Source organism: Ochlerotatus camptorhynchus, unplaced genomic scaffold (genome assembly GCF_037179485.1).
Source record: "Ochlerotatus camptorhynchus isolate MF236.1 unplaced genomic scaffold, CSIRO-AGI_Acam_v1.1 ptg000111l, whole genome shotgun sequence".
NCBI lineage: Eukaryota > Metazoa > Arthropoda > Insecta > Diptera > Culicidae > Ochlerotatus > Ochlerotatus camptorhynchus.
Window position 1 is genome coordinate 1407204 of NW_027040601.1, and position 25942 is coordinate 1433145.

The 25942-nt window shown below is 41.7% G+C and overlaps 2 protein-coding genes across 2 annotated transcripts; one reads left to right on the forward strand and one right to left on the reverse strand.

The window, feature by feature from the left end:
• Nucleotides 1–10167: 10167 nt before the first annotated feature.
• LOC135699505 (uncharacterized protein K02A2.6-like) lies at nucleotides 10168–17554 on the forward strand. The gene is made up of 2 exons (XM_065219785.1): nucleotides 10168–10744; nucleotides 17466–17554. Exons 1-2 carry the CDS (start codon nucleotides 10168–10170, stop codon nucleotides 17552–17554), a joined length of 666 nt encoding a protein of 221 aa, XP_065075857.1.
• Nucleotides 17555–24457: 6903 nt separating this feature from the next.
• LOC135699506 (odorant receptor 67a-like) lies at nucleotides 24458–25085 on the reverse strand. The gene is made up of 3 exons (XM_065219786.1): nucleotides 24966–25085; nucleotides 24809–24907; nucleotides 24458–24664 (listed from the first exon to the last, which is right to left on the reverse strand). Exons 1-3 carry the CDS (start codon nucleotides 25083–25085, stop codon nucleotides 24458–24460), a joined length of 426 nt encoding a protein of 141 aa, XP_065075858.1.
• Between the last annotated feature and the right edge of the window lie 857 nt (nucleotides 25086–25942).

A 25942-nucleotide genomic window follows, 5' to 3' on the forward strand; every position in this document is an offset into this window, starting at 1 on the left:
ATGATGAGCTTTTAGGGCGTTAAACACAGATGAGTCTGGTGAGCTGCATGTTGTTTGAAATGAGGATGACGCGCTTGGCATAGATGGCCCACAGCGACTCACGAAATGCTACTGATTCCAATCAATAGCGGTGCAGTGTCTTCCTCCTTCTATGGATGCTCATGTGGGCTATAGTTTTCGTTGTGTACTGGAGAACAATGTTCAACGCCACGCACTGAAAGCACTGCTGCTGCCACTGCTGCTGATACTGACGACCGAACACCACCACACACGGTGATTGAAACTGAATCCGATCAGCGGTTGAGGCCAACCTTGATAGCTAGCTGCTTGCGGGGAGCTGGAGAACACCACCACTCACCATGCGGTGATTGAATAAACACCGTGTAGTGAGACCGGATGGAATTCAACTTTGAAATAATAATGTGTTAGGGAAATCGCTTTTCGCATGCAATCGGTGATAATGTTAACTATCAAAGCAACAGTTTCACATTTGTGCAACTTTTTATAGTAACATTTTAAAAAATGCTAACGTCTTAAATTTAGCAGATGCGTAGAAATATTTCTGATTGATTGGTGATGAAATTTTTGAAATTGGTCCAGGGTCAGCTCAGTTATTAACGTTCAAAATCTTTCATAATTTTGATACATGTTCCATTTTTGGTTTTCACAAAGTTTACCCCCATATGGAAATCACAGACATAGTCCTACGCCAAAAGCATGAAGGGAATATGAAATAATAAATTATTCACCATCAAATTAAATATTAATGATATCAAGCCGTTCTTCATTGCACTGGAAATCCCGTTTACTTTGTAACACTGAGCATGCAAAAATGAATTGCTTAAAACTGATAAAGCATATTTCCCAAAGAAATTCAAGGAAAACAGAGAATTTATTTTTTATTTTTACTGGCTTAATCGAATAATGAGCTTCACAGCGCCAAGTTATCATTTGCGATACAAATATTTCTTTATTCCTGAAACATGAACTTATTCCTATTCAACTTGATATCAGCAGTGTAATTATAGAATTATTACACCCAACCGGTGGATGTAAGATTCGCTTACAATTATGTGGGATTCATCATCGGAGGATGTTAGTGGAGACCGCATGAACCGAGGATGTGATACACCCAGCTGCGGTTCAATGCAAGAAAATGGCGAAAGAAAAATGTGGAGTGTATTAGTGAGTGAAATTAATCATGTCGAAAAATTGGATGCCGACTGGGGGGGACTCGAACCACGAACGTTGCGATTATCAGACCTGTGCTTTCTCCACTGCTCTCTCCATGCTTTGGGATATGGATAGGCTAAAATCAAACAAGAAGTGCTCATTTCCTCGCATACTCGACTTCGTTTGCTTTCTCTGGTGGAGATAATCGAGGCAAGTGTGTGCGTCGTTCTACCATGTTATACGTAAAAATCATGGCAAATGCTTGCTTGTGTAGGTGAAAGCATATACAGAACATGGAATAAAAAAGATTAAAAATCATTGCATCGTCTGCAAGGTCAACTCCAAGGTTCATGAACAGAGGATGATAGGAAATGGAATTAACATTCATTGTACTAAATATTTGCTTTGCGTGTACAAAAGCAACCATTTAAAAAAAAACCCACACACATACACAAAACACAATCTAAACACAAGGGGAGAAAAAAAAATAAAAATAAAAATAAAAGATAAAAATTCTGAATTTTAATTGTGATGTAAACATTCATCCACGTAGACTTGTATTTCATTACACGCAACCGAGCAACTTGAAAACAATGTTGTTTGCAAAGACGGGCTTTTGTATACAATATTTGCTACATTGCATGAAATGTGTCAGAATTTTACATGATATAAAGGGTGATACGGTCAAAATTTGGTCAAGGGAAAACGCGTGTAAATCGGTGAAATCGTTTATTTAAAAAATCAAATTAAATTTCTTTTTCAAGTTCAATTAGTATAAAATTCAGGAAAAATATTCAGTTAGGCTTCCGCTTTTCCAAATCCGAATTGCCGGGCCTTACGCTTGACCCCTGCCATCAGATTTTGTACAGCCACCTTGTCCACCTTCTTCGCCGCAGAAAGCCAGTTTGCCTTGAACTGCTGCTCGCCCTTAGCAGTTTTTTTGGTCTTCTTTAGGTTCCGCTTGACAATAGCCCAGTATTTCTCAATTGGGCGGAGCTCTGGCGTGTTGGGAGGGTTCTTGTCCTTGGGAACCACCTGCACGTTGTTGGCGGCGTACCACTCCATGGCCTTTTTACCGTAATGGCAAGATGCCAAATCCGGCCAAAACAGTACGGAACAACCGTGTTTCTTCAGGAAAGGCAGCAGACGTTTATTCAAACACTCTTTCACGTAAATTTCTTGGTTGACAGTCCCGGAAGCTATGAAAATGCTGCTTTTCAAGCCACAGGTACAGATGGCTTGCCAAACCAGATATTTCTTTGCGAACTTTGACAGTTTCATGTGCTTGAAAACATCTGCTACCTTTCCCCTTCCTTTTGCCGTATAAAACTCCTGTCCCGGAAGCTGCTTGTAGTCGGCTTTGACGTAGGTTTCGTCGTCCATTACCACGCAGTCAAACTTCGTCAGCATCGTCGTGTACAGCCTCCGGGATCGCGCTTTGGCCGTCGTATTTTGTTTATCATCGCGATTTGGAGTCACTACCTTCTTGTAAGTCGATAGTCCGGCTCGTTTTTTGGCTCGATGCACGGTTGTAGACGATACACCCAGCTTATTTGCGGCATCTCGGAGAGAGAGGTTAGGGTTTCGCTTGAAACTACCGGCAACTCTCTTTGTCGTCTCAGCGGCTTCCGGTTTTCGATTTCCCCCCGATCCAGACTTCCTGGCTGTCGACAAACGTTCCCCAAACACTTTAATTACATTTGTAACGGTTTATTTGGCAACTTTTAGCGATTTTGCCAACTTTGCGAGCGAGTAGCTCGGATTTTCGCGATGCGCGAGCAAAATTTTGATACGCTGCTCTTCTTGCTTGGACGGCATTTTGACAACTGAAGAGTGAATTCTAAAATCAAAATAGGAGCAACATTCTACACACACACACCTTCAAAATGAGGGGTGTTCAGGTTTTTTAAATGCAAAATTGAAAGAAATACGTCAAGTTGATATTGACCAAATTTTGACCGTATCACCCTTTATAATATAAACGTATATGATATGTGACGCTCCATTTATGTGCATCATATTGAACAGAAATTTACACTACTTTTTCGAACTGTGTATATGAGTTTCATAAACTTCAGATCGCGTCCAGCCAAAATATCCCGAGCTGGAACACTAGATTGTCTACCTTGAGCCCGGAAGGAATCTCATAGCTAAGATCTAACTCCACGATGCTCAGCACAAGACCAAATAATGTGATCTGCGTCCTGATAACCTTGTCCACATACACAGAGATTGCCACCCAGCCCAACACAGAACAAGTGAGCGTTCAATGAATATTTATTGGACATGAGGTGAGACATTACACGAATGAAGTCTCGACCTACCTCCAACTCTTTAAACCAAGGATGCTTTAGCACCTTAGGGATGATTGAATATAGTCAGCTGGCGAGCGACTATAGACGATAAATGAAGAAAAAATCATGGTAGGTGTATAAAGAGAGAGAGAAGGATTAGTAATTTTCATTTAATTCCACTGCCATAATTGCTTATCCTTGACAGATACGCGTATTCCGTCTACAATGTGCAGACTTTTTCAGTGTCTTGTACTTATACTCGACTGAAGAAAACCTTGCATTTTACCTAATATATATTAACCCAGGTACATTTTCACTTAGAAGCTACGTAAACTTAACGGCACCGGTGGTGAAGTGGTAAGCCTCTCACCCCAGCAGGCCTGGGTTCAATCCCAGTCGGCGCCACCGGGATGTTCTGAGGCATCAGACATCTCTGATCACGCCTTCCTTCGGATGGGAAGTAAAGCCGTTGGTCCCCGGTTCATGAGTTGATGGGTCGATAGGTAGGGTCCAGGTGTGGGAGCTGCCTTCCTGGCACGTCGGTAGCATTGGTGCTCAGCACGGAAAACAAGATCGACGGAAAAAACAAACCAAAGGAAAAAAAAAGCTACGTAAACTTAAATTTAATTTCCTGTAGAAGCAGGTACTCTGCTGCTAACTCTTTGATGTGAAATTCATTATAAATAACAAAACCAGCGGATGGCTCTATTAGTGATCCATCTGTGAAGAACAATCTTGCGGAATCAACCAGGCCAAATTTTGCTGCGAAAATTGATGGAGAAATCATGAAGCGATGGTGCTCTGGGATTTAACGAATCTCCTGCGTCATGGATTAAACAAATTGAACAGAATTGCCGAAGTCGGAGAAGCAAACACGATTGGGATTATGCTGTGAAGGGCTGACATCCTGTGTTATTTGTTGATTTATTTATTTGTTCTTCGTCTAGAATTTATAAAAACTCCACAGACTGATGCTTAACCTAAGTTCCTAATTCTACTTTTGAATACAAACTTGGGCAAATTAAAATCAAAGACAGCACTAACATTCTCAAACGAAGCAGTAATTCTGCAGCAGTGAAAGGCAATCCAGGTTACCCTTGACAAGATCGAATACAAATAACCTCTGAAGCATATTCCATGATGCTGCGAACAATTGAACAAGACAGTGCCTTGAGAGCATATATCTTGATAGAGCTGGAATTAGGGTTGTTTGTTCTCAACCAGTTTCCAAATCTATTTTATAGATTCGCGCCGAACCCGCCATTCTGGTACTACAAATGAGTGCTATACAAATGTAGTAGTACTGGAAATAAGTATAATAAAAATTAATTACGTTAGTAGTAGTAGCAAATTAGGTTAAAAGTTAATTGAATTATTAGTAATAAATCATTCCAAATTGAACTATCCAAAAAACCAGACCTTAAGTGTATCCCAAGTTAAAACTAAATAAATCCAAATCCAAGGTTTCGAAGTGTTTCCTTTCAAAAGAAGAAGTGACTCCTAGTGGCGGTTAGTCGCAAGCCTAAAATTTCGATGCAAGAATCAACTGGAGTGTTAGCCGATGCTCACACCCCCACTCAGCATAGTTACAGTGCACATTTGATTTTCCCGCTGGTTAAATTTTTAACGGAAATCACGAGCCTGCCCCAACATTTTGGTGCCGTGACCAGGATTCGGTTTCCAATTCGCCATTGTGTCAGCGTTCCGAGTGACGCTAACCGCCATCATACAAAATTAGTGCTATTGAATTTCCGCCATCGTTCCAAGTGCAACCGACGCCATCCTTGCCGAATAAGAATACGAGATTGAAATACGTTCCTGCTGTTCCAGATTTAATTAATACAAGGCCTATTTGATTCAGGCACATGGTACGTGTAATTCCATAGTACACAGATATTGTCCACGGGTGCCTTGAGATTTTTCCGATTTTCTTTACACGCTATTCCGTCCGCTCATCGAGGATTTCCAACTGTGAAGCGAAGTGCCACCATCCAGTGTACCGTAAAACGGGGTACCCCCGCCCGTCAAGAAAATCATCCAACAAGTTACCGCCGTCGTTATCATGCGTTCCGGCATCCTGCCACCCGCTTACCTGCTGCAATCATAGGTGCTCTATCAATAAAATACAAGGCATTATCGTAGCCTTGAAAAGGTTAGTAGTATTCCAACCATCCCAATCCTTTTGTTCGGTTCTACCGGGTCCTTTTTGTGTGTCTTCCACCTAGAACCGCTATTTTGCTACATCGCGTTCCAACCGCACCGCCATGGACGAACAACAGATGTTACAACTTACGAACCGCCGCACCGCCTTAACAACATCACTGTGGAGAGCCGACCAGTTCGTTTAAAAGTACCAGGCCGATCGAGACCAAGCTCAGGTGCAACTACGCATCCAGAACCTAAACGACGTGTGGACGGAACTGGAGGATGTTCAGTCGAAAATTGAAGATGAAGAGACCACCAATGAAGGTAGGGAACAGAACAACCAAACCCGTTACAAATTCGAATCCCTATACTTCAAAGTAATGGCTGCTCTGCGATCCTCCTTACCCGCCAATCCTATACCGACTCAAAGCGCAATCCCTGCCCCTGCTGGGTTATCTGGCATCAAGCTTCCCACCATTTCGTTGTCAGAGTTCGATGGCGACTACAATCAATGGCTGGCTTTCCATGATACTTTTGTTGCCCTAATTCACGCCAACGTTGATGTCCCCGACGTACAAAAGTTCCATTACCTCCGTGCTGCCGTTAAGGGTGAAGCGGCGCAATTAATCGAATCGATCTCCATCAGCTCTGCCAACTATTCCATCGCTTGGCAGACGCTAACTTCACGCTACGCAAACGACTACTTGCTCAAAAAACGTCACTTGCAAGCGATTTTGGATTGCCCTCGCATGAAAAGGGAATCTGCCGAGGCTTTGCATAGCCTAGTGGATGAATTTGAACACCATACCAAAATTCTCCGCCACCTAGAAGAGCCTGTTGACCAATGGAGTACGATTCTTGAGCACCTACTGTGCATTCGCCTTGGCGATGGAACCCTCAAAGCATGGGAAGATCACGCCACTACCGTCGATGATCCTAATTACACTTGCCTCGTACAATTCCTCCAACGTAGGATCCGGGTACTTGAGTCAATGTCCGTCAACCACCAGTCGCAGAATTCTCACACACCAGTGAATCAGTTCCTTTCCAATAGAAGGCCATTTCCGCATAAAGTTGCCACCCACACTGTCTCGGAGGACCAGTTGCCGAAATGCTATGCTTGCAATCAACGTCATTTTCTCATCAAATGTCCCCGCTTCGAGAGGATGAGTATTCCTGACCGTCTCAGACTAATCGATACCAACCGTTTGTGCCAAAATTGTTTCCGCCACGATCACTTTGCCCGAAATTGCCAATCCACATACTCTTGCCGACACTCACTGCCAGAGAAGACACCATACCATGCTGCACACCACCAATAACTACAACGAAGCTCCTAGCCACTCGTCTGCGCAACGCCCTAACAACCAAGTTCTTCATCCGTCTAGGCCATCACCGAATCGAAACCACGCTCCAGTCACCTCTACCACCTACACATGCACGAACTCCATCCCCAGTCAACAACTCAGCAACCCCACACCACTTTCCAATTCGAATATTTTGCTGTCCACCGTCGTACTTTTGGTCGTCGATTCAAACGGTGATACGCACCCTGCACGTGCATTGTTAGATAGTGGCTCTCAGTCTAACATAATGAGCGAGAGATTCTGTCAGCTTTTGAAGCTAAGGCGCTGAAATGTGAACGTTCCCCTTCACGGTGTTGGTGAAGCGTCGTCCAACGTGAAACATAGCGTTCATTCTTGCATTCGCTCAAGGAACAATGATTTTGAAATCGACCTCGACTTCCTCGTTCTACCTCGCATCACGATAGACTTGCCTGCTGTGACGTTTCCAGCTAGAAACTGGCGTATTCCACAAGACCTATTCCTTGCCGATCCCAGCTTCAATAAGACTGGAGCAATCGATCTGCTCCTAGGAGCAGAGCACTTTTACACCTTTGTCAATCCTGGTACCAAACAATTTTCAACAAAATGAAGGGTGCCTCTTTGTTTTGTCATCTGGATTTGACCGACGCCTACACCCATCTACCGATTGACAGTGACTTCCGTCATGTGCTCACACTCAATACTGCAACGCATGGACTCATTCGCCCCACGAAAGCTGTTTATGGTGCTGCGAATATTCCGGCTATGTGGCAACGACGCATGGAGACCGTTCTTCAAGGCTTGGACAACGTCGTCAGCTTTTACGACATCATCGTTTCGGCAGACAACTTCGATGATCTTCTACTAGCCCTCACAGCTACCTTGGACAGGTTGAAACAACACGGACTACGACTCAACCGTTCGAAATGTATTTTCGCTACGTCGTCTCTCGAATGCCTGGGCCATAGAATTGATCGCCACGGTCTGCACAAGTCAGACAAGCACATTGAAGCAATCCGGGATGCGCCACGTCCGGAAACCCCAGAGCAGTTGCAGCTTTTCTTGGGTAAGGCGACCTACTATAGTGCTTTCATCCCGAATCTCTCATCTAGGGCTCGAAGTATGCGTGATATGCTGGCTAGTGACACATTTGGATGGACACCTGAAGCTGACAGAGCATACCAAGACCTGAAGCAAGCCCTTGTCTCACCGCAAGTTTTGATGGCGTACGATCCAGCATTACCAGTAATTTTGGCGACGGATGCGAGCAAAACAGGACTTAGTGCCGTCCTTTCACATCAGCTGAGCAACGGAACGGAGCGGCCAATAGCGTATGACAGCTGCACGATGTCGAAAACGGAGCAACGGTACCCTCAAATTGACAAGGAGGCCCTTGCGATCGTGTGGGCGGTAAAAAGGTTCTTTCATTACCTGTATGCCCGCAAATTCACCCTGATTACGGACCACAAGCCGCTAACGCAGATTCTGCATCCGGAGAAGTCGCTTCCTACGCTCTGCATCAGTCGAATGGCAAACTAGCACATTTCAACTTTAACATCGTCTACAAGCCAACCAACATGAACACCAACGCGGATTATTGTTCCCGAATACCGAGTAGAACAACTCAATCCGATGTCAACCCGAGCAAAGCTGAAGATCAAATTGAAATCAAAATTTGCTGTTATGATGTAACTTATTTTGAATACTCCAGTTGATCTCATTTTGGTTGACTTAACGGTTAACACAGCAAAAATGAGAGCAAAATTTTACACTGTTGAAGCAAACGGAAAACTAATGCTGCTTTCAATGAAATCAATTTGATTACTGATTTTGCATTCATAATGTTTAACTGAATACGGGCCTAGAGTAAATGGTTACCATTCATGTTTCTCAAGCTGAAAGACTTAGGCTCCAATCTCACCGCGGGCAAGTCACGAATGACCTAAAATGTGTTAAACAAATCAGATAAACGATAATCATTAGTTCAACGACAGATGAATTTCAATTGATCATTTTGTATTGCTTCTGCATTCATGTTCCATCAGATGTCACAGCTGTTGTTTGCGGTGACATCTATCGGAAACTAGACACAATCTATTTTCCTATAATTGTTCACAGAGGACACTGCAGTACAAAACATGTCTGGTACCTCTATATATGCATTTAGATTATTATTCGAAGTTCCTCCTTTTTTACACATTCTGCACACAAAGTAGCTCACCCCTCACAGAATTTCCCGCCGAATTTTATGTATGGGGCGGGGCACAAAGTATCTTTTGCGCAAAATATGTAAAAAAGGAGGGACTTCAAATGTTAAAGCAAATGCATATATAGAGGTACCAGACATGTTGTGTAGTGTCAGGTACTCTATTTTGTAATCTGTGAAAGGGAAATCACAAATCTAGTGTCAACAAAATACATGGCATGTTGAGAAATTGAGGCCGTGAGAGAGAATTTCTCTCTCAAATTTGAATTTTGGCTCTCTGGAGACTGGTAGTAAAGCAGGTAAAATTGTATGGGGAAAAATCATTTTTATTGAATTGTAGCTCGTTTAACAATAATTTCCGGGAAAAAAAACTGAACGACAAAGTCCCTGCTTCATTTATTTAGGTTGTCGTTCACTTTTTTTGACCTGAATATGCACCGAAAGTGAATTATTCCCACTTCTCTCAATTTTTATATGGGGATTTTTATCACTTCCTACCAGCGGAACAGCGCCATCTCTGTGGAAAATGGTTGTACAAAATGATTAATTGAATTTTAAACAAGACGTAATCAGCAGAACTTCAAGTTAAGTTGCTTTCATTTAAAACGTCTTGACTGCATAATGAAAGCACAATATGATATCAGACTTATGTCGCAACATTTGAAATCAAAATGAGTTTTCATTGCTTTCATTTTGTTAACCGACTTTGCTCGGGAACGCCGTATGTACAGAGGGAGGAAATATCGAGGATGAATTAAAACAGTTTGCCCATCTCCAAATACAGCAACTACCAGTGCGAGCCGGAAATATAGCATGTGAAACACGGAAGGACCCTCAGCTTGGAGAAATCGTTCGAGAATTGGACTTGGGTCGGAATCTTGCACAGGCAGGCTTCAAAGCTCCGGAAGTCAAATATACAATAGCTGCCAATTGCTTGCTCTCCGAACACCGAGTGGTCGTACCAGCTGTTCTTCGTCAGGCAATCCTAAACGACCTACACGTAGCACACGTTGGCATCGTCAAAATGAAAGCTCTGGCACGATCCTACGTTTATTGGCCTGGAATCGATTCGGACATCGAGAGAACTGCGAAGTCATATCCGGAATGCGCCCGTTATGCAGCGGCACCACCGAAGTTCAGCAGCCACCATTGGGAATATCCGAATGGTCCATGGGAACGTATCCACGTTGATTACGCTGGCCCCGTAGCAGGTTCAATGCTTCTAATAATTGTCAACGCATTCAGCAAATGGTTCGAAGTTAAAATCACCTCTTCCACAACAGCAACTGCCACTATCAAGATTCTTGACGGACTCTTTGCGGCGTATGGAGCAGCTGTAACACTTGTGTCGGACAATGGTCCGCAGTTTACTGCAGCGGAGTTCAAGGCGTTCCTAGAGAAGAGTGGAGTTAAGTACCACAAACTTTCAGCTCCCTACCATCCGGCAACAAATGGTCAGGCCGAGCGCTACGTCCAGACTGTCAAAAGTGCACTGAAGGCGATGGGCACAACGAGCGAGAATTTACAACGCAACCTAACGTGTTCCTGCAGCAGTACCGTAAAATTCCTCACACTGAAACAGGAGATTCGCCAGCGAAATTGTTTCTGGGGCGAAACATCCGAACAAGATTGGAACTCGTCAGACCACAGGATACCAGCACGAAAATTTCCGAGAAGCAACGAGCGCTTTTCAGTCTTCGTTCCGTGCATTCGCTCCAGGAGAACGAGTTAACTTTCTCTCGGGACATGCGCGGATGGACAAGTCAAGAGCCACATGAGAAAAGGGCATACAAGCTTTTTGCAAACAAACCTGTGTAGGCCCTTTTCTCGCCTACCAAGGGTTGCCTACGCAAACCAACAACATCACCGGGAAGGAGACAGTTTTCCCTACCGAGTGATGTTGATGGTTTTGGTGAGTGTCATAACATTTGATAACGGCACAAAAGCATTTGTAAACAAACTTTCTAAGGCTCTTTGCACGCGAACCAAAGTACGCCCACGCAAACCAACAACATCATCGGATAGGGGCAACTATCACCTTTCCGAAAGTGGTATTGGTTTGCGTGGGCGTACTTTTGTTCACGTGTAAAGGGCCTTAGAAAGTTTGTTTACAAATGCTTTTGTGCCGTTATCAAATGTTATGCCTGATATGGGTAGCAAGAAAAGAGCATAAAAAGGTTTGTTTACAAAAATCTTGTATGCCCTTTTCACATGTTGTTCTTGAAGTGGATTCCAGGAACTATTTTCGCTCGATTGGGAGATTTGCACTACGAGATTGTTTTCAACGGAAGGCATCTAAAACGCCATAGAGTTCTCCAGATGCACAAAAGTGTGCGTGAGACCGCGCGCTACCTTTTTAAGTAGTTGTGATATCGCGATACCTTTTTGTTTCTTCTTCTTCTTCGATTTTACGTATGGATGTTGGATTTTAGTGTTCGTGAGATTGCGCTTGGAGATCTCTATACTGATCAGATACGATGTTTTCACAACGACAACGAGTTAACACGCACGCCATCAAGCGAAACAAGGTATTCGATTTTGGCATCAGGTAAGCCATCAGGCCGCGCTCATTTTTATGGTAACATTCTGACGTCACAAGAGCCGACAGACAACGAAGAATCCAGTGCAACGGCCAAAAGTTCTTCTGATTCAACTGATTCGTCCGATGAACCGTTCCTGTTGCCAAGTAGCAGCCCGGATCGACGTCGAGAGAACTCTCAACCTGCATTGCGCCGATCGATCAGACAACGACGTCCCCCTCGAAGATATTCTCCGTAGCTTTTGTATTTCAGGCATAACATTTGATAACGGCACAAAAGCATTTGTAAACAAACTTTCTAAGGCCCTTTACACGCGAAACAAAGTACGCCCACGCAAACCAATACCACTTTCGGAAAGGTGATAGTTGCTCCTATCCTATAATGTTGTTGGTTTGCGTGGGCGTACTTTGTTTCGCGTGTAAAGGGCCTTAGAAAGTTTGTTTACAAAAGCTTTTGTGCCGTTATCAAATGTTATGCCTGATTTCTTTCTTAAAGAAGGGAGGAAATATTATGTATGTTAACTTCATTTTCCATGTACCGTTTTCAATCAGTGTATGCTACGTTTTCAGTCAATAGAAGAATATAAAAACCACGAGTTCGATTTCGAATGGCTTTATGTTGAAAGCTATATTTCTATTTAAAGTCCCAATTAATAAAGTTAATTCTCGCGTTAGCATAACCGGTTTATTACTTTCCTCACAGAAACACCCACTGATACGTAATAGGTTCCATTGCTGGCATCAATGGGGTTCTTGCTACCAAAATGCACACTAAGGTGGCAACAGTGAAGCGTAAAGAAGAGAGGCAAAAGCTCTTGGCAGAACGTCGAAGAAAAAGTGAAAATAAGTTGACAAATGGTAATATTCAGTTTCTTTGCTTGATTACAGTGCAGTAAATTTATTTCATTATAGCCGACTTTGTAGAACTCGACCTATCCGATGATGAGCCTGACGATGCAGACAAGCGTGTGGAGCATCGCTCACGACGAGGAACTCAAAATATTGTAACCCCAGAATTATCCCAGGCTCTTGATGCAGCAAAAGTCAGTACAGATTCTGCCACAGCTATTCTGGCAGCAGCTGCAGATTCGTTTGGGGTTGATCTAGGGAATACTAAACATAATACAATACAAACTTAACATCAACCGTTCCACTATGCATCGATTGCGTGAGAAATACCGCTCCTTGAAATTGATGGAGAATTTCAGTCCCGATGAAATCCTTACAGATCACTAGGACGGTAAACTGGTGAGTTCTTTGATAGGGAAGGATCTGGTCGATCGCCAAGCAGTACTTGGGACAGGAAAAAGCACGACACAGCTTCTTGGCGTTCCATTTGTTGAAAGAGGGACAGGAAAAGTCATCGGAGAAGCTGTTGTGGAATTGATTAAAGCTTGGAACTTAACTGATCGAATTAAAGCTATGTCCTTTGACACCACCAGTGTCAATACAGGTATTTATGATATCTTTTTAACTTTATTTCCACACTAGGTCAGTTGCTTAAGTCGTTACTTTCCTTTTTTGCTACTTAATGATTTTCAAACACGGTTACTAAGTAAAGGCTGGAAGAACGGTGCAGCTTCGTGGATTGAGCACCAACCTACCCTGTAGGCACCATATTTTAGAGCTAGCCCTAGAAAGTGTCTTCCATACCATCATGGAGCCGACAAGCGGATTCGACATTATTATATTCAAGCAATTTCAAAGCCACTGGAAGTCAATAGATAAGTAAAAATACGAAGTTTCGCTGACGTCCGAATTACCACATTTTTTTGAGAAATCGCATAACTCAAATTGCAAGCTTCGCGGAACACAACATCATTGTGAGTATTTTATCTTAACTCATATGATAAGAAAATGTTATTATTTCACCACCCTTTTCCCATTTCCGCACCCTTCGCTGCATCTGCTCCTCGCAGTGATATCAAGTTTATAGCGGATCTTAAGGAGTTTCAATCCAGATGCTGCTGGTGCTGCGCAAAGAAAATTTTCAGGCCATTTCTGGTATCTAAGTGAAGAACTAATTGATCTCTCTGTGTTTGGCACTGGCTTATCTTCCGAAGAACGAGAGAAGCTTGTCCAATCCATTCGAACAAGGCAAGGCAATGATGATCCGACAAAGAAACGGAATATTTTTCTCACTGAGTTGAGTACAATTCAATGAGATCAATCTGACGTTCCATGATCTGTTTGAGGAATACCCACAAACAATGTATTTTTACCTATAACGCATACACTACGGAAGCGTGCTTGCCGTGGCATGGGGGGTATTCTACACTACCATTCATTTAGAGCCAATGAGCGACCTCTAAACGTTAACGTACGCACTTCAAATTTTTATATGTTTGTTTTCTAACCACAACGAACATTTTAAAAGGTTGAATTTACAAATTGGTCGAATTTCAGAAAGTAAGGGACGGCCTAGTGGGCGTCCATATCGGACGATACGTGCGCACGATTTATATTACGTACACCCAACCTCTCAATCATTGGACTTGTCCACATCTTAGCAAAGCATTATGCTCTTCGACCTATGGTCGGCAAAAAAGATCCTCCGTGGCACCCTCACCGGACACCACACTCAACAAAGAAATTGGAACGAAACTCACCAGTTGGTTTCGCTGCTGTTGTTTGCTGGGCTGCTGTTATCGGCAGCGACGATGATGTTCGACCGTTGGATGTTAAACGGCCAACGATTTCCACGTGATCTCACCAACAATCTCAGTTGATATCCACGAAGCCCCGAATCGCTTTCCACCGGACATGGTGACGGATGCCGGGATTTTCGCCCCGGGAATGCAGATGATGGTTTCGGAAGTTGGATGTAGCCGTCGGCTATTGGACATAATATTAAGCACAAAGCACAGACTTTGTTTGACGAGCACAATACCTGGCCTAGATTGTTTTTCTACACACACAAAATCTAACCTATGCCGCACACTGCATTTAGGGGAGTCGAGTTTCGAACGCCTTTGGATACGGTTGTGTATTAAGTGTGTTCTCTGTTTTGTGCGTGCATTCGCTTTCATAGTTTTCGGCTGCATTTGCCGGATTAGCGCTGGCACTCTGCCTCCCGGACGGTTATACGTGTGTGAGTGGTGGTTTTCTCGCTTTCCGAGAAGTTTAAGAATCGAGAAAGAAAACATGATTCATCATGTTTGCAAGCAATAGAAGATTTAACGCTATCTGCGTTGTTTGATTTTTTCTCTCGGTCCGGAAATTTGTGGCATCGCGAGTGATAATTTGGATTTTAGTTTATTTACGCGGTGATGATGTTGGTTCACTCGCAACTATTTTTGAAAAAATTAAATGTTTTCGAACGAAAGTGTACCATAAGTGCTTTTGAACGTGTTTCGCAGTTGGGTGTGGTGAAATTCGTGCATTCCCGTTTGATTTTGGAAATCCGTATCACAAAATTGCCCACCGATTCCTTTTTTTGTCGATCGACGACGACGGGTGTGCTTTCGCAAGAGTGACGTTTATTGGATCCGTTTCTTTGCACGGGTGTTTTTTTTTTTGTAACTAGCGTAAGTGTGCCTGCGATTTGCATTGAATGTCGGAGATTGTTAGTCAGTTGAATGATGTCTCGCTGGATATGCCCAAGACTGGACGGGCGGTAGCTGGTGGCCGTGAACGGTTCCTGGGGAAAGCACTAGATGTGAACCTCCTCCCAGATGACCATGGCAATATAGGAAGTATCACAACAAAGGTAATTGCTATGAGATATTTTGCAAACAGTGACAGATAGCGGACATGAAGAACCAGTGGAGGTGCCGGGCAAAGGTGTTTATCCTAGACAAATGGTAAGTTACAAATTCTCTGTTGTCGTTGTCGTAGGCGCCGTCGTAGTCGCTGTCGTAATCGCCGTCGTAGTCGTAGGCAGTACCGTTAGTATATTTAAAATTAAACATCAACTGCTGAAAATATGAATTATCGCGTATTTCTGTTGTTCATTACATTCCAAGTGAAATTCGAGAACGTAATTTCATTTGAATAGCTTGTTTAACCAGATCTTCAACAATCGTCACGTCGGTCATAGCTTGTTATGATTGTCTGAACCATGCGTAAAGAGAAAATCGAAACATTGAACGTCGCGTGAAAGTGGATCTTAATGAAGGCCTAAGTACTCTTTCGTAGCTTTTAGTTTTAGGATTTCAAAGATCGTCGGTTGCAGTGGCTTGCTTACTGAGGGGAAAAACGCGGTCCCAGATCCTTTCATATTAAAATTATTAAAATATCGCTTGTTTATCGTGTATTTTGTAAAACTTTTTATTGTCGTCGGTGCCGGGTTTGAATAGTTATAAAAACTTGAGTAACGCTATAATGTGATATGAGAGGCTCGGTGGCCTTAGAGCAACCGGTTTTGCTTACTGAGCAGAACATCATGAGTCTAATCTCAAGCCCATCCACATTCAAGATTCGTCAATGATTAAAAAGGAGCTCGTCTGCCTAGTGGCAAACGTTTTTGCTTACTGAGCAGAAGACCGTGGGTTCAATCCCAAGCTCCTTCGCGTTATATGATCGTTAGGACATCAATTCAGCTTATCGTTTACCAAAACGAACCATGCTGCTAACCCAACCCTCTTACCCAACATCCCTGTGATTCCTCGTGGAAGTGCAAAGGACTCCTCGGCTTCCATCAAAGCGAGTGTCACGTCAACACATTCCTACCCATTCCTTTCTTGACCTGCGTTCAGGCGCGGCTGGCACTGGTATTGCCTAATTCGAGATCACCAGTTTTTACACATTGAGGATGATTGCTAGTCCCAAGCATCGTCTATAGGTTCTCTGTGTAATTCCAGCTGGTCTGGCAATAACAGAGTAGCAACCGTGGGCGGTCAATCATGCTCATGCTCATGCCTATGCCGCACACTGCTTTAGTTTATGATTTGCTATAACTAAAAAATCAATTCGAATTTCAGTACAAAGTAAAACCACGTTGTTTAATCTCACTATACAAACTATACAATAACTCGAACGAAACGATACACTTCCACTATAATCTGCGGTTTGGACGAAAGTGAAGCGAAACCGTGATCCTCAGATTAGGGACGGTGACCTCGATCGAACTTAACGGAAGTGCAATTTTCCCGCGGGTGTAGCCACACTCTCTCTTTCCCCAACTTTCCCGAAGGTTTCCCTAGACTCGGCCTTGGGAGAAACTACGAAAGGTCGAGTGGCGTTACTCGCGAGGCATTCCAATTTTAAAGTAAATCAGCACGCAACTGGCATAGTTTTTGGCGTATGGATTAGATCTATTTTGTGCTAATTTTATTTTTGGCTTATTTCATGTTTACAACATGGAGCGAAGGCATTGCAAATTATTTGTGTTTTTTGCTGTTTGACATGGAACTTTTTTGACGTAGGACTACGTCATTGATTTCTATATGGGGGTACACTTTGTGAAAACCGAAAATGGAACATGCAACAAATTAAGAAAGATTTTGAACGTTAATAACTCAGCTGCCCCTGGTCCAATTTCAATAATTTTATCACCAATCGATCAGAAATATGGCTACGCATCGACAACAAAGCTTCCGAATGTTGATTTTCAACGATAAACTATTGAAAAACTGGTAAATGTCCTGCATTGTCCAAAAGCGTCGAATTAACTAACAAATCCAACAATTACCTACATGCATATGCTGCTTCCCCAGCACAGTCGTCAGAGAGTAGTAAGTAGACGAAACAAGTCGAAGTGGCATTCGCCTCCGATCCTCGGGTGCGTGCGAATAGGGAGGATGGAAGTGCGTAATATTTTGCACACTCATCGCCATACTCAGTACCACACGCTCCCAATGACCACACCACGACCGACGAAATTAGTAGCAGCAGTAGCAGCAGTAGCAGTGCTTTCGGCGTGTGGCGTTGAAAATTGTTCTCCAGTAACAACGAAAGGCTACCTGCAAGCAGCGAGCTGCAGTGCCCACATAAGCATCCATCAAAGGAGGAAGAAGCTGCACCGCTATGCTATGGATCGGAATCAGTAGCTCTTCGTGAGTCGCTGCGGGTCGGTCATCTATGCCAAGCGTGTCACCCTCGCTCCAAACGACATACAGCTCGACAGCCGCATCCGTGTTGAACACCCAGCTCAGAATTACTCAACCATCACTACAAAACGGTCCTTTTCAAGGTGACCAAAAATTTGTTGAAGAGTATTATTTGGACATTGGTCAAGGGCATCAGTTCCCGCAAGCAGCTAGCTATCAAGGCGCAACCTGTCTATAGAAGATGTGGAATTGTAGACCTGAATATATTGGTGGTTTTCCTCGGCTTTTATTCCGCACGATTCGTTTCTTTCGTTTAATCAATCACCCTTGTAGTGACGTCGAAAAGATTGTTTCAATCGGCGCCAAAAAAAAAACCAAAATGCACAGCATTACGAAAAGAGGTCAGGTTTCGACCAATAGCAGATAGATTTTAATTCTAAACTAGCCAAACGATTGGAAATTTAAGTATCAATCTGCTAAAATGAACACTTAGTTAATTTTCAATAGGTCACTATTGAAAAAAACCAAATGTCCAACTGTTGCAATGGTGGTCAAAATTATCACCAAATATTTGAAAACAGCGCATTCCCTAACAGAGACTTAAAAATCAAATTCGATGCGGTCCCACTGAACGGTGCTCATTCAATCACCATAAGTGGTGATGTTCAGTCCAGCAGCAGTAGTAGTAGTATCAGCAACAGCAGCAGCAGGGCTGCCTGCAAGCAGCAAGCTGCAGAGCTCATACGAGCAACCATAGAGAAGGAGGAAGAAGTCCCACCGCAAGCTGGGATCGGAATCAGTAGCTCGTCGTGCTCAGCTCAGCATTACTCAACCATCACTACAAAACGGTCCTTTTCAGTGCCACCATAACTTAAGAATATTATTTGGACATTAGTCAAGGTCATCAGTTCCCGCAAGCAGCTAGCTATCAAAGCTCAACCTGGTCTCTATAGAAGGTGTGGAATTGTAGGCCCGAATGTATTGGTGAGATTAATCATCGTCCGACCATTTTCCAGAACACGCTGGTAGGAAGTGTTAAAAATCCATATAGAATTTGAGCGAAGTGGGAATAATTCGCTTTGGGTGTATATTCAGTCCCCAGAAAGCCAATAAAATCAAATTTGTGAGAAAATTAGCTCTCACTGTCACGAGTTCAATCTCTCAAAGTCCCTACGTTTTTACATATTCTGCACAAACGATACTTTCCGCCCCGCCCCATTCATATAATTTGAAAGGAAATCCTGTGAGGGGTGTATTGAATACACTTTAATACCAAAATGCACAAAATTTAAAAATTCTTAAATAACAAAAAAATTAAAATACACCTTTTAAAGTCGGGTAGATGAATCGAAAATACTCAAGTTGAAAGTCCCTTGGATGCTCTTAATCATTTTTCTCTTTGAAATAAATACTACAAATTTGATACGCTAACAAATAAAAAACGGAAAGAGTTAAGATTGATGAATGATAAATTAAAAGAACTAAATGTTCACATTTGTTCCGTCCACTAGCGGTCCTACTTCAAGCTTCCGTTCGTGCCCCTAGGCACAGACCCTTCTTCTTTTTTTTCAATTATTAATTTATTTCATAAGGCTCAATTGAATTAACTTTACTGAGCCGAGGATCCTTGTTCACTTTACAAAACGTCTTGAAGCTATAATCAAAAGGTTCCACACAATAACAGGGTGTCTACTACCTGGAAAAACCTGGAAAACCGGGAATTTACAGGGAATTTTATTTTTTCTCGGAAAACCTGGAATATTCAGGGAATTTTGGTTCCACTCAGGGAATTTTCCAATTATCACTTCATTCGTAATTCAAAAGAAGTTTTTCGTTTAGTTTCTCGAAACGTTTCTTAAGGACACTGAACTTGACAAGCATCTGACAGCTAAGACAACGTGTTTAAACGAGACAAGTTCATTCAGAGAGTCTTGTCACGCTCGCTCTTCGCTGATATGTATGTAGATGATCAAAATCGTCGTAAAAAGTAAACAGCCGAAAAAAAGAGACTGGCAACCGTCAAAAGGAAGCATACGAAGCATGTATTGTATAAGAATAAGCATGCCAGACAGCAGGCCTACATAGAGTTTTTTTGAGCTTCAGAGAGGGTCGGAGATCTACTGAGAAATTTGTTGAGCTTCAGGGCAGTTGGTAGATCTTGAGAACAGAACTACAAACAAATTAATAGTAATTAACAGAAATTCATAAAAACAAAATCACAAGAGAAGTCAAAGATCTTCAGATAAATGTTCAAAGAAATTTTCAAAACTTCAAGCATGCAAAAATAATTACTATAAGCGAAATTTTGCAAATCTTCAGGGAAATTCGCATAACTTCAGACAAGTTCAAGAATCTACTGTGAAATATAAAGTATTTCACAGAAGTTTGGAGATCTTCGAAACATTATTCAACATCAGAAAAGTTCGTAGATCTTCAGAACAAAGCTACAGAACTTTGAAAAAAATTACAGGACTTCTGAAAAAATCACAAGAATCTCCGAAATGTTAATGGATCTTCAGTAAAAATTGCAGAATTTCAGGGAAGCTCGGCGAATTAAAAAAAAATATTTACACGATTTCAGGCAAATTTGTAGATCTTGAGAGAGACATTTAAAACTTCTAAGAAGCTCAAATATTTTCAGATAAATTTTGACAACTTTAGGTAATCTTCAATTTTCAAATCTTCAGGGTAACCCGAGAGGAATTTACAAAACATCAGAGAAGTTTGCAGATCTACTGAGAAATTTATTGCGCCTCAAGTTTTTTTTTTTTTTGTAGATCTTGGGAATAGAGCTACGAAGCTTAAGACAACTTTACAGAACTTTAAAGATATTTTCAGGAATTTGACAGATAGTTTCACAGTTTCACACAAATGTGAGATCTTCAGAAAAATTCGTTAAATGTCAGAAAAGCACCTCAATTCCAAAAACAAATCGCAGCGAAGTACAAAAGTACAATATTTTGCAGAACTCCATGGAAGTCGGAAATAGATAGATCTAAAGAACTTCAGAGAAGTCCGTAGACCTTAAGAGAAGTCCGTAGAACGTCAGAAAGTTCGTACATTTTTAGAAAAATTTGCAAAACTTCAGCAAAACTCACAGATCTTCGGGAAAGTTCGCCGATCTTTAGATAAATAATCCACAAAGAAATTTAAAGAACTTTATAAAAGTTCGGAGATTTACTGTGAAATTTATTGAACTTCAGGGCAGTTCGTAGATCTTTAAAGCAGAAATACAGTACTTCAGAAAACTTTACAGAATTTGAAATAAATTTTAGGAACTTCAGAAAAGTTCAGAGGGTAGATCGTAAATCTACTAAAAAATTAGCAGATGTTTAAATAAATTTTCAGAATTTTACTGCGGTTCTTGGATTTTAAAAGACATTTACGGAACTTCAGTTAAGTTCACTGATCTTTAGAAATATTTGCACAGCTTCAGAAAAATTAGAAAAACTTCAGAATACTTCCTAAAACTTCCGGAAAGCTCAAACATTTCTAGATAATCTTTTAATTCTTTAGAAAATTGTTCAGAGATATTTGGAGATATTCATTAAATCATGAAAATCTGCAGAGAAAATTACAGACCTTTTGAGAAGTTTTTAGATTATTAGAAATTTTGTGAACATCAGAGATAATTGTTGATCTTTAAGGATCTTAAATCTTCAGGGATTCAGGAACTTTGTAGATTTTTAGGAAAATTTGCAGAACTTCAGAAGAACACACAGAACTTCAAAGAAATCTGTAGAACTACCTAGACATTTGCAGATTGTCAGGAAAGATTAATCTTTAAAGAAATTTTACCGGAGAACAGAAACAAAACTTCAGGGACGTCAGAAGGTTTGAAGACCTTGCAGAATTGAGTTGTTAACAGAAATTTTCAGAACTCAAGGAATCATGTATTTCTAGTGAGAACTTTTCCCACTAGCTTGTCTTAAGTTGGTATTGACATCCTGGCGAAGTTTTGAAATCCATTTTCATCTTCATATCGCAGCTCTTGATGGACAAGATGAGCCAGATCCCTGCCGGTGTTCCTCCTGAGCAACCATTTCCTAGTCCACAAAGTTCACCTTCTTTTTCTCATTTTATTTAAAATAATAAAAGCAAATACGTCTGCCGAAACTAGAGCAATTTTCCGGTAATTCATGATGGAAGTATTTACTTTTGATTCCTGATACAGTTTTGTTTTGAAATCTAAATTGACAGTTCTTTCGACATGTGCAGGCAGTGTGAACACCAGCAAACAGGAGGTGTGTCGAAAGTAAATTCGAGCAGATTTTTCATTATGGCGGTGGTCAAAATCAGACCAAGAAATCAGATAGTCTCAACGGACCTTAAGAGATTTTAGACATGTGAAACCATGATTTATTCTGTCTTGGTCTTCCAAACAGAGTTGGACTCAAAATAATATTTTGTTTTTGAAAACATATTGTTATCAAATTTTGATACATCGTTTTATCGAAATAGTATAGACAGGTTTCTTACTTGTATTCATATTCTTGAATTAACACAAATACCAAAAAAGAATGTAATATTGATTGACGTAATGCATGTTACTGTATGAATAACTAATGTGATTGCAAAAACCAAATACAGTATTACACCCATGGATATAATTTATTTTCGCAAATTATGTGTAGGATAAATGCACCAATAGTGGAGGTACTTAAGTGTAATATGTTACTATGGTGGCTTATAGAGTCTCCCTAAGCCGCTATAGAAGTACATTGTACTAACCTCCACTATTGGTTGTACAAATTAAAGGGTGATACGGTCAAAATTTGGTCAATATCAACTTGACGTATTTCTTTCAATTTTGCATTTAAAAAACCTGAACACCCCTCATTTTGAAGGTGTGTGTGTGTAGAATGTTGCTCCTATTTTGATTTTGGAATTCACTCTTCAGTTGTCAAAATGCCGTCCAAGCAAGAAGAGCAGCGTATCAAAATTTTGCTCGCGCATCGTGAAAATCCGAGCTACTCGCACGCAAAGTTGGCAAAATCGCTAAAAGTTGCCAAATCAACCGTTACAAATGTAATTAAAGTGTTTGGGGAACGTTTGTCGACAGCCAGGAAGTCTGGATCGGGGGGAAATCGAAAACCGGAAGCCGCTGAGACGACAAAGAGAGTTGCCGGTAGTTTCAAGCGAAACCCTAACCTCTCTCTCCGAGATGCCGCAAATAAGCTGGGTGTATCGTCTACAACCGTGCATCGAGCCAAAAAACGAGCCGGACTATCGACTTACAAGAAGGTAGTGACTCCAAATCGCGATGATAAACAAAATACGACGGCCAAAGCGCGATCCCGGAGGCTGTACACGACGATGCTGACGAAGCTTGACTGCGTGGTAATGGACGACGAAACCTACGTCAAAGCCGACTACAAGCAGCTTCCGGGACAGGAGTTTTATACGGCAAAAGGAAGGAGAAAGGTAGCAGATGTTTTCAAGCACATGAAACTGTCAAAGTTCGCAAAGAAATATCTGGTTTGCCAAGCCATCTGTACCTGTGGCTTGAAAAGCAGCATTTTCATAGCTTCCGGGACTGTCAACCAAAAAATTTACGTGAAAGAGTGTTTGAATAAACGTCTGCTGCCTTTCCTAAAGAAACACGGTTGTTCCGTACTGTTTTGGCCGGATTTGGCATCTTGCCATTACGGTAAAAAGGCCATGGAGTGGTACGCCGCCAACAACGTGCAGGTGGTTCCCAAGGACAAGAACCCTCCCAACACGCCAGAGCTCCGCCCAATTGAGAAATACTGGGCTATTGTCAAGCGGAACCTAAAGAAGACCAAAAAAACTGCTAAGGGCGAGCAGCAGTTCAAGGCAAACTGGCTTTCTGCGGCGAAGAAGGTGGACAAGGTGGCTGTACAAAATCTGATGGCAGGGGTCAAGCGTAAGGCCCGGCAATTCGGATTTGGAAAAGCGGAAGCCTAACTGAATATTTTTCCTGAATTTTATACTAATTGAACTTGAAAAAGAAATTTAATTTGATTTTTTAAATAAACGATTTCACTGATTTACACGCGTTTTCCCTTGACCAAATTTTGACCGTATCACCCTTTAATATTAAACAACCTATTTGCATCTGTTCTGCTGTAATATTCATAACTTTTTTGCTGTGCCGACTTATAAGTACCAACGCCCAAGTTTGAACAATCGAAAATAACATAAATCAATAAGTACATAAAAGGGATTCCAGATGGATAAATAGATAAAATAATAATGTGTATAATTTGTATGCACCTGGAATTTTTTTCATCCGACCTGGAAAAACCTGGAAAAACCTGGAAAACTCAGGGAATTTGATTCCTTGGATTGAGTAGACACCCTGAATAAACACTTTATCTTCCGCTATCCAGTAAGCCTTCTCCATCAGAACGGAATCCGTTTCCAGTGGTTTCATTGTATGGCAGAATCTCCAACGGGGGATAGAGCACTTCCATTACAGCAATGGAGATCAAGGGCTGGAAATAGCTTACACCTTCGTTTAAATGATACAGATAACTGTGACTGGCATATCATCCAATTTTATCACAGCTTTAAATAACTCCAGAATGCAGCGAATAAATATAAACCAAACAATAAAAAGCACATTGAATAAACATTTTGCTCCCGTAGTTCTGAAGCATAAATTTAATGTCAGAAAGTGTTCTGTATTAACATGTTGGTTAATGAGTATATTATTAATTAATTTTCCTACTTAAACTTTGACTATGCTCAATATCCAAAACTTTTTCTTCCGCTCCAGTACATTTTACGGGATTCATTTGATCACTCTGAGAACTCGAATTCTACAATGTATCTTTCATGACGACGAAAATTTGATAGGATGTTTGAACAATCTTCCCGAACCGTTCAATATCTACGTAGCAAAATCCAGCCGCAGTTATACCGACAGGTTGCTGCGCTCTTTGCAGCATCTGCAGTAAGCTCTTCTGCATATCTACCGGAACATTGTACCACGGGAAATCATAGATGGCTCGTTGAAGGTCGACGTTCTGTGGCAGCAAACAGTAAATATGAATTATGCAGCCCAAACACCTGCAGTAGGGTGATTTATATTATCCACCCCTTGAACCACTTGAGATGTTTCGAGCAAAATGGATAATTTGAACCACCCTAACCTGTAGTTTTCCACCTACCTTTTGGGATAATTCTGAACCCAGGACACATACTCCGTACGTTTCAATAGTCAGCACAATGAACAAAACCAAGATATTTACCGCGTCACCGTTGAAATTCTGTAAGTAAACCAGATCATATTCATACTGTCATTAGCATCAAAGCTATGGCCCTTACCATGGTCAGATATACGGCCATCATACACCACATCAGTACACAGTTGACAATTTGAACCAATAGCGGAAAATTACGAGTTTCATTCAAAAGTTCAACGCATCTCAACACATCGTCGTGCATTTCTATGATGTCCCTAAGTTCTTCCTTTTGCTTATCACTTTTGAACGCTGTCAAATTACTCAATCTTATCGATACCGCTTCTAACAAGTGGGAACAACACTTACAGCAACAAAAGATGAGAGAAATGTCCACAATCAACATGTAGGCAGCAAACCAGTATGAAGGAATAGCGCATATCGTATAGAATGCATAATGAACCAGGTTGGTTCGAATATCAAGCCAATAGAACCTGAAAGATCAGAAAATTTAGCTTACGATGACATGAATTTCTAAAACTTGTACTTACTCCTGTTCCATCTGGGTGATTAGCTCAATTGGTTCGGTGTTGTTGTTCTGGTTGTACTTGACATAAATTATTGTCGATTGAATCAACGGACTAACGATGTAGAAGTGTACAACAATAGAACAGTACGTGAAGTATCCTTTGGTGAACAAATCGTTTATCCTGTTGCAACGGGCGAGAGCCAAACTCTGTTTGGAAATCCCATCAGCTTCAAAAGCTAGTACGTGGCGATAAGAAATGAAAGTGAATGTCGGATACTAATTGGTGGATCTTGATACTTACTTCTCCGAAACCACTTTTTCCATATGGTCAGCATGCTCTCAAACTCATCCCGCTTTCCCGCCAAGATCACCATCTTGATACAAGCGTTCGCCTGGAATATAAACTCCGACATTCCGCGGATAACATAGCGGATATCGTCCCGATAGCCGAGAAACACCTTCGGAATCATCGTTATAAGGCACATCCAAAAGACGGCAAACTGGAACCGCATGAAATCCCAGCGGGAACCTCGTAGGCCAAATACCTTCAGCATTTGCAGGGTAAAGGGCATTACAGCGGTAATGTCCTCGAC